The sequence below is a fragment of the Trachurus trachurus genome, assembly GCF_905171665.1.
Source record: "Trachurus trachurus genome assembly, chromosome: 12".
In the NCBI taxonomy this organism is placed as follows: domain Eukaryota; kingdom Metazoa; phylum Chordata; class Actinopteri; order Carangiformes; family Carangidae; genus Trachurus; species Trachurus trachurus.
The window spans coordinates 27,181,916-27,196,953 of NC_139908.1; the positions used below are offsets into that span (position 1 = coordinate 27,181,916).

The 15,038-nt window shown below is 40.8% G+C and overlaps 1 protein-coding gene across 1 annotated transcript in view; it reads left to right on the forward strand.

Annotated features, from left to right (window-relative positions):
* The window catches only part of dcc (DCC netrin 1 receptor), a gene marked incomplete at both ends in the record, with an annotated part of 386,320 nt that overhangs the window by 284,748 nt on the left and 86,534 nt on the right, over positions 1 to 15,038 (forward strand). The window contains 4 exons of the mRNA XM_083983745.1: positions 2,324 to 2,431; positions 4,077 to 4,271; positions 4,401 to 4,433; positions 12,389 to 12,454. Coding sequence (XP_083839871.1) covers positions 2,324 to 2,431; positions 4,077 to 4,271; positions 4,401 to 4,433; positions 12,389 to 12,454 — 402 coding nt within the window. The remainder of the gene's footprint in view (positions 1 to 2,323; positions 2,432 to 4,076; positions 4,272 to 4,400; positions 4,434 to 12,388; positions 12,455 to 15,038) is intronic.

A 15,038-nucleotide genomic window follows, 5' to 3' on the forward strand; every position in this document is an offset into this window, starting at 1 on the left:
CATGCCAATAACTTTTTTTTGCCAATATTTTGCAAGTTATTACATTATTGGCTGGTTATTACGTCATGGACCTACAGTAGTATTAAAAACCCCTTTGAAATTTGAATAACTGCTGCTGATAACGTTGTCATATATTTATCACTAAACACAACGCAGAACTTCAAATGTTTCACAACTGTGACATCTTCTACCGTAAAAAACAAAACAAAGTGAAACATATATTATTAAATGACTCCAGTTATTACAATGTCAAACGTTTTTTAACGCCAATACAGTAACAACCAGCCAATGATGTAGTAATTTATTCCAAAATTGCTGTTAAATGTTTGGCTTTATTATATTTAAAATGGCAAAAATTCTTAAGTTATTGGCCGATATTACGTTTTGGGTTGCTACAATCCTCACACACATGGGCCTGCCATCTGTAATGACAGATTCCAGACTGTCTGAGTCGCTCCTTCCACATTTCACACTGTCGTCATTTCGAGGCAGTCTGGAGCCCTGGGTGAATGCGTTGGTATCGATAGATTGTTTAGTTTTAGGTTGGGTGGATGATTTCCCACTGACATTTAAAACATCCACCTGTGAAGTTCACAGCGTTTCCTCTGGAGGATTGAAGTAATTGGGATAAACAGGAATACACAATAACAACAGGTTCAGGAAACATAAATTCACCAAAACAATACGGGCGCTGAACTTCTCCTTCTGTCTAACCCCCGAACAGCGTTTTTCCTTTAACAAGCGCTTTAACAATGCACAGAAGTGATGTGGTGCAGTGAGGTATGGAGAAACCGGGCTCTCCCCCCTCGGCAGCACGACAACAGTCTGCAACAATGAAACCCAAGCCACAGACTCAAATCAAAATGTCAAGGTATCCCTTTCAGGATGTTTACAATCATGTTTGTCGGATTTGTCATCCAATTAAGTGTGAACAGCATTACCCCGGCCGGCTCCCCGGGGCCTGCTGGAATACATTGACATTCATAGCGAAGCAGACGGACTGCGCCCACTCGGTCCCAGCAGTGATCCGCCAGCGCTGGACACAAAACACTCAGCTCATTCTCAGAGAAAAACACACTGATACTGGTCTTTACAGCCGCTCACAACCACTCTGCCTCGCTATCGGAAAAAAATCTCCCACTGAGTCTAATGAGTCTAAACACAGGCTGAGCTTCATAAGACCATCATGCAGCAACCTTGATGAGGAATCCAAGGAATTGGCCTTTTTTTTTTTTAATAAGTAAAAATTCAGTTCATTCAAATGATGTTATTTAATCAAAATTCAGAATCCACCTAACTGATTGAGCTGTAACTGAAGGTTACAAGGACTGTTGTTGAGATGGGTCCTTGTTAAAGGGATAGTTCACCCAAGATTCAAATTTCAGCAGGGCTCCGCGCAGCACTGCATCATCTGCTCACTTTTCTTCGTCCAAAAAGACACACCAAAAAACATCCAAATACCTCCATACTGCTCGTCTGTAATGTCCCTCTTGTATTGAAGCCCCGACATGAGAAATTGTTCAGAAAAAAATTAAATAAGTCTATATATTAAGCTTGTTTGTAGCGGAAGCTCCCAGTGTCTCAGTTCACTGCTCTTCCTGTGTCCGGTGGAACAATTTCTCATGTCGGGGCTTCAATACAAGAGGGACATTACAGACGAGCAGTATGGAGGTATTTGGATGTTTTCTGGTGTGTCTTTTTGGACAAAGAAAGTTGGTATCCATTGACAACCATTATATGGACAAATATGCTGCTGCGCTGACCCCCCCGTAACTCAGAGAAGGAACGGAGGACTCACAGCTAAAATTCTCACAGCTCTTAGTCGACATGAGGGTGAGTAGATAATGAGTGAAATTAGAATTTTGGGTGAATTATCCCTTTAATGATTTCAGTTATAAATGCTGGACCCATGAGTTTCCGCTGCAGGTTTGTGTACATTGTGTCCCTACGGTCTCCTATTGGACAGAGCAGGGCTGGACCAGCTCCTGTACTGATTATGTGTTACCCCCAAACTTTAGGAGACACAACACCACACTACAGCTCTGATAAGCTGCCACTGAGAGGTGAAGAGAAGTCCTGAGTGCTTGATATTCTCACAACAAGACAGAGAAATTCTCCACAAACACTACAGATCAGTGAACAGAAGAAAACCAGCTCAGTTCCACTCGGTTCACACCTGCACCCCAGGACCACTTGTGTCTTTTCCAGCGGCAGAGACAGGACATGTGCTGTCTGCTGGGTGATTACTGAGTTACTCTCCTTCAACCGTCTCTCACACTACTTTTTTTTCTTCTCTCTTCCTCCTCTTCACACATAATCCCAGCTCCGAGCTCGGCCCCGAAAGATCTGACGGTGATCAGTCGTGAGGGGCGACCACGTGCCATTTTAATCAGCTGGCAGCCACCGATGGAGGCCAACGGACGAATCACAGGTGAGCGATCGCACAAACACCGAATCCACAGGTTGGTTTGGTTTTTAATAAAGCTGCTGCTGCTGATTCTACAGTTAACTGATTAGATCAAGTCTTTTCTTACTATATAAGGAAACTGTTAACAGCACACAGCATAAGGCACTGGTTGTTGCCATGTGTATCCAACACACACACAGACACACACACCTTCCTGCATTGTTCTCTCTCTGTTTCTCTGGGCGATCAGCGCAGCTGTAAAGCCGTCTGTTTTAACGAGCTCTGCTCCTCCTGCAGCGTCCCCGAGCCAGAATCAAACGCTCCCCGCAGGGAAAACAGCACAAAGCAGCACAACACACACACACATCAAGTCATGTTAGAAATGTATATATATATATTTTTATGTGTGTAATTTCGTAAAATGTGTTTGTTCTTCTTCCTGTAATGAAACTTCCTGCACATTAAATCTTCAGTAGTTATATCTGCCTTGGTCTTATATTACACTTGTATTGTTTTCCACAACCCTCGAGTCTTTTATCAGATCTTAGTTGTACGTGAGGGAACGTGCGCCTCATTTACCGCTAATGTCAAGAAGCAGTTTTCCCCACAAACAGAATAAAAGTGTGCTGATGTTTTTTAAACACTGAGACATCACAGTCTGCTGCAGCCTGCACCATCACAACATCACAACATCATCTTGTTCTGTTAACCTTCCTCTGGTGTTCGGGTCTCCACTGACCCATTTTTAGGTTTTTAATGGTTAAAAGTGCCACATCAATTACTTTATTGCATCAAGGCTTTTTGGCTTTGTTAGAAACCTCTATTTAAACAAAATAAATGTTTGTTTTTTTTCACAAAATGTATAAATGCTCTGGTTAAAATTATGACATTTGTGTTGTTAGTGTCGATTTTGACCCAGTTTTAACGATAAGAACAGTGCAAAGTGTGTTTTACAGCTGATTTAAAGGGGACATATTATGGAAATATCACTTTTTGAAGGCTCTTTAACATATATTTGGGTGTTTGTCTCTCATTCTTGACTCCAAAATGTCGAATTGACAAACAAATCTGTAATTTTCAGGCTCTCTAGGTTGAGATCCATGTGGTTTTATGAGCTGTTCCCTCAGTTGTCTTCCAGTGATGGAACTAGTTCTCAAATTTGCATAACCCCACCCCTACCTGGTACCAGTAGAAGGGGCGGGGCAAGCAGTGGTTCATTTGCATTTAAAGGGACAGACACTGAAACCAGCCGTTCTGAACAGGGCTGTTTAGAGAGGATGAAAAGAGCTGTGATGTTTGATCCTTGCGGGATTTTGACCAAAACATGTCACAGACATGTCTTTAAGACACCTGGGAACTATTTTAATTTTTGGAAAAGGGGCATAATATGTCTCCTTTAAGACTCGGCTCAAAACGGACACTAACACAAGAGATGGTAGAGGAAGGTTAAAGGGGCCCACACCAAAAATATTAAAACCAAACATTTTCATGGATATGGAAGCCTAACAATGTAACCAAGAGAAGAAAAACAAATTGGATGACAAAAAAAGTTTTAAGTGTATTTTACAGCTGATTTAAGACACGGGTCAAAACCGACCAGAGACGGCAGCAGAAAGCTGACACAAGACGAAGGTTAAAGCTGTTCATCTCTTGCCTCCTCGTCCGACAGGCTACATCCTGTACTACACGCTGGATAAGAACATGCCGATAGACGACTGGGTGATGGAGGCCATCAGCGGAGACCGGCTCACCCACCAGGTCGTCGACCTGAACCTGGACACGGTTTATTACTTCAGGATTCAGGCCAAGAACGCAAAGGGAGTCGGCCCGCTGTCCGATCCGGTCCACTTCAAGACTGCCAAAGGTCTGTGTAGGAGTGTGTGTAGGAGAGTGTGTGTGTGTCTGAGACTGAAGATCAAGACCTGCTGTATCTGTAAAAACATTCCTGTGTTTTATATTTCATGAGTTTCCTGACACTCTGTTTCTCGTTCAGTGGAACATCCAGACAAGATGGCCAATGATCAAGGTAAACTTTGTTTTTTCTCCTATGTGTGTGTGTGTGTGTGTGTGTGTGTGAACTGTAAGCCCTGCATGACCTCAAAGGATCTAAATTCTACAGATATCTGTCATCATGTCTCACCCTTCAATCATTTCTTCAACAAAAATGTTCAGTTATCATCAAACTACATTTAATCTTAACACCATCGTCGTGTCTGTTCACAGCTTTAAATCTTTAAATCCTCTAATTAACTTTGATCTGACAAACCAAAACTCATCCCATCATCTTTAACTCGCATCAAATGATCTTAGAATAAACTCCAGGAAGCTGTAGTTGTTCAGTTTGCAGTGATTTCTGTCAAACATGTTATCATCTGGGCTTTCATCTCATCATGGTGTTTCATCTCCCTGGTTCATCTTTCATCTCTTCTCATGTTACTTCTCCTCACACCTTCAAGTCATCCGTGTGAACTGTGATGTGTGTGAGAGCACATGTTGACTAAATTGTTAATGTATCTTCTAATATAAGCAGATGAGGCTTTGATGGCTTCACATGTTCATGAACAAACTACAGCAGGACACACACACTGCACCCAGCCCTGTCTGTTAGTCTGTGATAATTCAGGTTATATGACCTGAGGTGTGTGAGCAGCTGATCCAGAGTCAGTGGATTCAGAGCAGCAGCAGCAGCAGCAGCAGCATGGGAACAGTGTGAGCAGTGTGTTTAAACACCAGAAACATGCCCTCAGGAGAAAAACTAAGCACTTACATCTCTTGAAGTGTCTTTTTCTGTCCTTTACTTTGGAACTACATGTTGAACTGTTGAACCACCATATTGCTCCACCCAAGGACACAGTTCTTTGTGAACGTCCTTGTCCACAGACCTGATTTGCCTAAAAGGTTTGGTGAAGTCTGGAAAAATAACAAACAAAAGAAAAATAATGTCTCCTATGAATTACACTTTAGAAGTTGTGCAAATTGGTAAATTAGGGCTTGTTTTTTGTTTGTTTTTTTACTTTTCTTTTCCAACATTTACATTAGCAGACATTCTTCTGCTAAAAAAGAAGCATCATTTAGGAATCTTAGTAAAATAACAATGGATGTACAGAATATACAGAATAATAGAGGACCGTTCTGAGTGTAAACATTGTAATTCTATATCACTGAAAAGCTCAACACCAGGGGCAGAGTAAATAGTCTAAAACACCTTGATGCTGCTAAAGCATGACTCCACAGTCACTCACAGATTGGTAAATCTTAACTTGTGTGACCAGTCTATGACCTGTAATCAACATTAGGCCATTTTCATAATGGTACAAGATGTGCAGAAAGCAAAAGTAATATGAAATCTATAACATACCTAATTGTAACATAGTACAACAAAGTTTCTCAGATGGTTACTGAAGCATATGCTTTAGTAACAGCATTAATTATTGTGAAGTTATTGAATTACCTTGAACAGCTAAAGACAGAAAGAGCAGCAGACAGAGACATTCTCCAAACACACAGCACACACAATGGAGCTGTCCTCTTTTCACGAGGTGCAATGCTGAATATTCTGTGTGTATTAAAAATCCAAATGATCAACGTTGAGGCTACATGCCTTGAACACTCCTTATAAATAGGTGAAGTGGTATGTTTAACAATGAAACTTCATGAAAGTGGAGGTCACCTACATTGACCTCTGTCTGTTTAGCGTTATTCAGTGTTTCTCAGTGAGGTTGGGCCAGAGCAGCTCCGTGACAAAAGACAGAAATATGACTGAAATATCACTTGAGAAATGTTTGTATTAAGGGACACTTTCAGCTTTCACATTCCAGCTTCTAGGTTCCCATTTTTTTTTTTACGTTTCCTACAGCTGAGACATTTTATGAGAGCTTGTGTTGCACAATATGAACGTAAACCTCACATATATATATATATATATAATTTTTTTTTTTCTAAACCATATACGAGAAGGGCAATATCTTAATTCTATGGAATCTTACAGAATATGAAAGACACCTCGTCAGACCCATGTAAGGAGGCTTGGGAGAAAGAATTGGATAGTGAAATCTCAGACAAGATGTGGGAGAACTGTGATAAGAACATCCATGATATCCATGCGCAATAAATGCAAGACATAAGTTGATACAATTCAGTGTAGTACATAGACTACACTGTTCTCCCTCCAAATTGCAGAAAATATTTTTATTTATATTTATATTTATATTTATTTATATTTATAGAATTTGATTTTACAATCTTGAAAATCATTTTTTAAATCTGGCAACCTTTCCTTGATTTAATTTATCTATGTCCATATGTCCTGTTTGTCACATGTCAAAAACCTCTGTCTGTATTGTTCAGTGTAACACCACCAACTATTGTTAAAGGAGACACATTATGCCCCTTTTCTGCAAATTCACATAGTTCCCAGGTGTCTTAAAGACATGTCTGTGTCATGCTTCAGTAAAAAATCCCCCAAGGATCAAACATCACAGCTCTTTTCATCCTCTCTAAACAGCCCTGTTCACAACGGCTGGTTTCAGTGTCTGTCCCTTTAAATGCAAATGAGCCACTGCTTGCCCCGCCCCTTCTACTGGTACCAGGTAGGGGTGGTATTATGCAAATTTGAATCTTAGTTACATCACTGGAATACAACTGAGTGTTCCCTCATAAAACCATGTGAATTTCAACCTAGGGAGCTTGAAAATTACAGATTTTTTTGTCAATTCTGACATTTTGGGGGCCGGAAGGCAAGACAAACACCCAGATATATGTTAAAGAGCCTTCAAAAAGTGACATTTCCATAATACCTATTCCTTTTTCATGAAACAATAAAAATAAATACACAAAAAAAGATATATGAATGAAAACTACCACAGGTTCACAAAGTCTGCCAGAGACATGTAGACTACCACTGAGCATCAGTAGATCTATAACTTCACTGCTCCAATGTAGTTTTTGCTGCTAACGTTGTTGCATGTGGCAGCTAATTAGCGAGCTAACCTGATAGCTTCTGAAAACTAAAGATGGCCGGCACTGACAAACAGTTAGTCATGTGTTGAAGTTTTTCCACTGTTAAAAAAGGGAAGAGACAGGGCACAGAAAGATAATTAGTAACTAAATGAAGGCTGTTGCCTTGTAGCTTCGCTAGCTTGACACTTGTTTTTGTTTTCAAGGTGATGCTAAAAGTTTGGTGTGGTCCCAGTCGTCTTACCACACTGCAGAGTGTTTGTGTTTTCTCTTTCTACCTGAGTTCAAAAGAAACTCTTGCAGTCGATTCTGAGAAGAAGAAAAAAAAGAGGAAGAGCTTAGAAATACCCTCTAAGACCACAGTCCTACACAGTAACACTGTGTTGGATATCATTCCAATCTAGCAGGAGCTTGGTTATTTTAGGTCCAAAAGAAATACAGAAGAGGAATCTGTGAGCAATGACACTCATTTTGATGTATTGAAGTTGACCTTGTTGAGAATTTGTTCCACAACAATCTGTTTTTACAACTTCTGTTCTGTGGAAAATGCTTTAGAATAAAGAAAAGAAAGATGAGGGGAAGAGGGATGAAAGAACAGAAAGTAGGATAGAAAGTTCTAAAACAGGAGAGAGTTAAATAATGTAAAATAAAAGAAATGATAGAAGTGTGAAGGAGGGATGAGCCTGCTAAGACGAGGGCAAACATTTCAGAGTTGTTAGTCTTTTGTACACTAATGAGAAATCAGTTAATGTGAAAAAGAGACGGAGAAGAAAAGTGTGAAAACTACTACTTCATTTTCCCCTTAATTGAATATATTTTTCACTTTATGCAAACAGCCTCCACTCATCAAGCCCAGGGAAAGTCGTTTGTTCATTGCGCGCAGAAAAAAAACATTTTTCTTCAGCCAGAGAGAAATAAAGGGAGAGCGAGGGAGAGGGCAAAACGAGACTGTTGTAATTATTAATGCAGACATATGAGAGGCGATGGAAAAGAGCTGTTTACCATATTTAAGTTCATCAAATTAACTCTGACATAATTAACGCTGTGTTGTGTGGTTCTATTCATCAGCCGTAGCAAACAGCAGCAGAAGGCGACGTTATGCTAATGAGCGCCACAAACTTTTTCGGAGCGCTACAGGAAAGTTTCAGATTTTACAGCAGCTCTGGAATCATTCTAACAGTTTTGTAGCTTTAATGCTTTAATGTGAAAAACATTTGAATTCAAAGTGTAATGTGAGTTGTCATCATTCAGAAACATTGAGCCGTTCTAAACTTGTAGAGATACAGCGCCTTGCAAAAGTATTTATAGCCTACTTTTCCACATTTTGTCACGTTATATCCACAAACTTAAATGTATTTTATTGGGTTTTAATGTGATAGACCAACATAAAGTAGCACATGATTGTGAAGTGGAAGGAACATGATACATGGTGTTCAAGATTTTCTACAAATCAAAGACCGAAATTGAACTTTTTGGCTACACGCAAAACACTATGTGTGTTGGAAACCTAACACTGCACATGAACCTGAACGAACCATCCCCACTGTGTAACATGGTGGTGGCAGCATCAGACTTTTCTTCAGGGACAGGGAGTTGATGGAGATGGATGGAGCTGCATACAGGACAATCATGGAGGAAAAAGACTTGAGACTGGGACAGAGGTTCAGCTTCCAGCAGGACAACCACCCTAAACACACAGCCAGAGCTGGACTGGTTTACATCAAAGCAGATCCATGTGTTAGAACGGCCCAGTCAAAGCCCAGACCTCAATCCTACTGAGAATCTGTGGCAACACCTGAAAACTGCTGTTCAGACTCTCTCCATCCACTCTGACTGGACTGGAGCTGTTTGTCTGTAGATGTACAGAGCTGGTAGAGAGAAACCTCAAAAGACTGGCAGCTAGCCTGTAACTGCAGAGAAAGGTTCAACAAAGTGTTGACTCAGGGGGCTGAATACATGTGCACGCTACACTTTACAGATTTTTTTTTCTAAAAACTCTGAACACCATGAATCATTTTCCTTCCGTTTCACAATGATGTGCTACTTTGTGTTGGTCTATCACATAAAATCCCAATAAAACACATAAAAGTTGCTTGTTATAACATGACAAAATGTGGAAAAGTTCAAGACGTATTAATCCTTTTGCCAGTCCCCCATATGAACATCATCTGTGGGACAAAGTCTGTACTTAAAGGGATAGTTCAACATTTTGGCAATTGCGCATTTCCATAATCCCTATAGTCATAGCAGTAGGTTTGTTTCCTTTAATTGTCGGTGCAAGCTATTTTTAGAATGGCGGAGTGGAGAGGCGAGCTGCTCAGAGCTACGCTACGGAGGCTAGTGGGATTTCTTGGTTTTATGAGATAATAACGGAACGTTACGAAAGGGAGCCGTTTTCGAGGTAAATACAGAGACTGCTGCTGAAAAACTGTCCCTGAAGGCAACGCGCATTAGCGGTTTTGCATGAATTTGCCTCTAAAACAACTCTGTCTGGTAACATTCTGTTATTATCTCATAGCGTGGTGAATGTTCAGGTCACAACTTGTCCACCAGAGCGTTTTGGAGTTGTTGGATTGTGTATTTGATGAGTTTAATGAGGAAAACCAAGAAATCCCATTAGCCTCCGTAGCGTAGCTCTGAGCAGCTCACGGCTCTGCTCCACCGTTCTAAAAACAGCTTGCACCGACAGTTAAAGGTAACGAACCTACTGCTATGACTATAGGGATTATGGCAATGGGCCAATTTGCCAAAATGTTGAACTATCCCTTTAAGTCCAGAAAGCACACATCCTGCATCATGTTGTTGGTTTAGTCAGCTGATTGTTGATGATCTGACTTGGAACTGGGTTTTTTTTATTTCAGTTGTCAGCAGCAAACGGTCCAAACTGATTCAGTCTGTTGTTCAGGTTAATATACAGAGGTAATATAGGAGTCACCGCAATTTACAGATGTGTCCCGAGCAGCTGGACTTAACTGAGCCGGAGATGGTGTCAGGGTGTTAAATGGTGCTGTTTGTCACTGACAAGTACGCATGCGTGTGTGTGTGTGTGCAGTATGACCACATGTACACACTGCAGTCCCTCTCCATATAAATCAGAAGTGTTGTTAGGGGTGAGGGAAGATTGATGCTCAGCCCGGTTACTGTGGAGGTTTCGGGCTGTAAACACATTCGCTGGCTAACGCACACAGTGGAATGCGCGCACACAAAGCCAGAGTGACTTTAACCGCGCTGATTTCTGTAACTTCAAATTGCAAGAAAGAATCCAATCTGTTTAATGTTTAGTGGGAGCGGGGCTGAGCCGGAGCCCCAGCTGCAGCCCGATGGGCGGCTTTCAGCTTTAATTTGCGGAAGAATTATGTATTATATCTGGATTTAAGTGAATTTGAGATGTGAAGGTCTTAAGATTCTGTTTCCTGGCAGGATCGGCAACTTTTGAGGGTTTTGAAATCTCTCACATCAGTTTCCAGACTCTGTTCTCTGACAGCTCTCTGTGATGACCCGCTTCTGACATCCTCCGCTAAAAATCCATTCTACCAAGTGCTGCATGTTCACCTAAAGGCTCACCTGCTGTTCTCTCAACTGGAGGAGAAAACAAATGAAAACAACCTGCCAGAAATACTTCATGTTGCTGATACACTGATTTTCATTTTTAAAGTATGTGATCAATACATGGATATCTCTGGTTACCAGAGAGTGGTGTGTAGTGTAGTGCAGTCCTGCCCCCAGGAAAAGGGCCCACAGCAAATGTTTGACCACCCTGCATTAGTAGCTTGTAGCCCCCCCCCCCCCCTTTGGAAGCTATCACAGTGTGTAAATAGTAAATATCTTGTCTGATACCTTGGTCAAAGTTTTCTGAGAGCTCAAGTCTCCTGTGTTTCTCATTCTGTTGCTGCTGCTGCTTTGTTTCCTTTTCACTCTAAAACTGTAGAAAACAAAAAATAATACACTGACATTGATTCAAACATTGCAAAAGAGTGATGTCTTTTGGAGATCATTTCATCTTCCACTTGTTTAACTGTTCACTCAGGGAAAAGGCAGTATATCTAAATGGTGGATGGATTAAAGAGATAGAACATTTTAGCAAATTTGCATGTTGTCATAATCTCTATAGTTTTAGGAGCAGGTTCATTACCTTTAATTGTCGGTGCAAGGTGGTTTTAGATCAGCGGGACAGAGACATGAGCTGCTCAGCTAACACAACGGAGGTTCATGGTATTTCCACGTTTCCCTCATCAAACTAAATACACAATCCAACAACTCCAAAACACTCTGGTGGACAAGTTGTGACCTGCACATTCACCACACTATGAGATAATAACCTAATTATGTAACATTACGACACATGAAGCAAATACTCTGAACTACAGTACTCTCGCTTTTGGAAGTCACTCTGCCGAGCAGACTACGCATTTGCCTCGAAAACAACTCCATCTTGCAATGTTCCATTATTATCTCATAGTGTGGTGAATGTGCAGGTCACAACTTGTCCACCAGAGTGTTTTGGAGTTGTTGGATTGTGTATTTGATGAGTTTGATGAGAGAAAGCCCTGAAATACAGAGAGTTTTGGAGAGACGTGCAGAGCTCACGTCTCTGCCCCGCTGATCTAAAAACATCTTACACCGACAATTAAATGTAACAAACCTACTCCTAAGACTACAGGGATTATGGCAATAGGCGAATTGCCAAAATGTTGAAATATCCCTTTAAAATAAATGCCACTCATCGTAGGATTTGCCCCCCTCCAACCTCTGAGTGTCTGAGACCCTCAGGCAGTTCTCTATTTCTAGTCCTAATCTCCTCCTGTGCAGAACAGTCGCCTTCAGCAACATGAGGGTGTAAATGCCCACAGGTCATCACTACAGGAACACACACACTAGACACACATAGCCAGACATTTCACGTATGACATGTTGTGTGTGTGTGTGTGGATGCATCATTTCAGTTCATTTGCTTCTGAATAAGGAACCAATGTGTGTGTGATGTCACTCTCCATCAGTAAAATAACTGAGTTGATTGTCTTCCAGGCCGAGGAGGAGACCACAGCTACTGGCCGTCTGACACCAACCTCATCGACAAGAGCAGCATCAACGGTAACACACACACACACACACACACACACACACTGTTCTTCTCCATTAGAGAATGTGACCATCAGAGAAATACATGACGTGTGTGTGTGAGATTCTGCAGCACCATCAGGTCCTCACTCTGCTCCGTCATGTCTCCACGTCCTTATATAACCCTCTCCACCCTGACTCCGACTCCAACTGCTAATGTCTGATCTGCAGTCAGTCCATTAGCATCACTTGTTGCTGAGTCACCACCAGCAGGAAACATCCTTCAGACCTAATATCTGAGCATAAAACTGTGTTTTTACAAACTGGAACTCATTTATGATATAATCAGTTTTGAGGAGCAGGATTCAAAGTGCAGCGGCACATAAATCTTCAACTTAAAGTTCCAAAGCAATAAAACAATAAGAAATGTATTATGTTAGTAATAACTTAACACCTCACAGTAACAGTATGAAAGTAATAAAAATGTAAGCATTGGGTTTTTAATACAAAAAACGTTTAAAACATGAATGTGTTTTCAAAGCACTGCACTGAACATACAGTAAAACTGCAATAAACTCTTCTTTATGTGAGTATAGGCAGATAAATAACAGTGTGCTTACATTATTAACATAGAACTACCAAGAATCATCATTCATATATTATTTGTAATTTTTGCTCCAATTCAAACGTTACCTTGAAATCATCTATGATAATGCTCATACTGTTTATACTCGAGTAATATGGGATTTCATATACATTTAATACTCTAACCCTTTATACAAACACTGACATTATTCCTATTAGAATAGAATAGAATAATACTTTATTATTGAGTCACAGCAGCTCCAATAGAATAGAATAAAATTACAGACCCTAGCAATAATATTAAGGATAACAAAGGATATCTCATCTGTATACAATTATAAGGAGACATAGAAACATATTTTCAGTAACTAAGTTAGTGCAGGATGAACAAAAGTGCAATTTAATGTGTAAGTGCAGGTTAATCATATTATGATTATAACAGACTAACACTCTGCTAAAACTAACACTGCTACTATTAATAAAATCAAAACTACTGTTGAAATTCAAACTAATGCTAATAACACATTTTTCTTTCCTTTTGTTCAGTTGCTCCTCCTCCAACAAAGGTTGTGTGTGTGTGAATATGGACTGTTAGCATTTAGTTGGCAGTGTTTCTGCTGCTGCTGGAGGCAACCATAAATCTGCCCCCCCACCCACCCACCGTGACCTCCAGCCTCCTCTGGCTTTATGGAGGGTTCAGCAGCTCAGCACTATTTCATCTTTAACACAGTATTGGCCTTTTTTGTGGCAGAGCTGCCTCTAACTTGAGAGTGACCTGAACAGACGGTCCAGAGGACTCTGCTGTTGTGATGTGGTGACAGTATCTGAGCAGAGGGAGGAGGAGGAGGAGGAGGAGGAGGAGGAGGAGGAGGAGGAGGAGGAGGAGGAGGAGGAGGAGGAGGAGGAGGAGGAGGAGGAGGAGGAGGAGGAGGAGGAGGTCTGGCTCACTGATGTGTGTGGGTTTTTTTGTATTTTTTTCCCATTTTCTCCAGAGAAGTTGGTGTTAGCGCCTGACAGGGCTGAGAGCATCTTCCTGCTCAAAGCAGAAAGCAATTAAAGTTAAAAATATCGCAGCTCGGAGCAACAGAACTTTGTGATGCAAAATACTTTTAATAGATGAGATTAACATTTCTAACCCTCATATTCCCTGAAGCCTCACTTAAGTCACTTAAAAGACATTTCCTCTCTCTCTTTATACACACTGCAGTGACCACAAAGGCTGGTTGCGCACAAACACCAGACACAAACTAAGCACAGCACAATGTTCATACATTTGGATTTTTATGTCCCAGAAATATAATTTTATATTATTCAGCCATTTTGATCATCCCCCTAAAAATCTCCAGGACTCATTCATGAAATTATAATATGTAGGAAAGGCTTGGCAAGTATTTAAAGGGATAGTTCAACAACCCTGTCTTAACATTCTGTTATTAACTCATAGCGTGGTGAATGTGCAGGTCACAACTTGTCCACCAGAGCGTTGTGGAGTTGTTGGATTGTGTATTTGATGAGTTTGATGAGGAAAACAAAGAAATCCCATGAGCCTCCGTAGCGTAGCTCTGAGCAGCTCACGGCTCTGCTCCACCATTCTAAAAGTAGATTACACTGACAAGTAAAAGTAACGAACCTACTGCTATGACTATAGGGATTATGGCAATGGGCCAGTTTGCCAAAATGTTGAACTATCCCTTTAAAGCAAAAGCTAATATGTTCAATATGACACCACTGTTCTTACAGGAAGTGTGTGTGATGTGTCTTCCTCTGGTTTTATCCTGACCAATCATGTGCCGTTCTACAGCGATAGATACACTATATTACCAAAAGTATTCGCTCACCTGCCTTTACTCATTCTATGAACTGAAGTGCCATCCCATTCCTAACTCATAGAATTCAATATGATGTCGGTCCACCTTTTGCAGCTATTACAGCTTCAACTCTTCTGGGAAGACTGTCCACAAGGTTGAGGAGAGTGTTTATAGGAATTTTTGACCATTCTTCCAAAAGCGCATTGGTGAGGTCACACACTGAT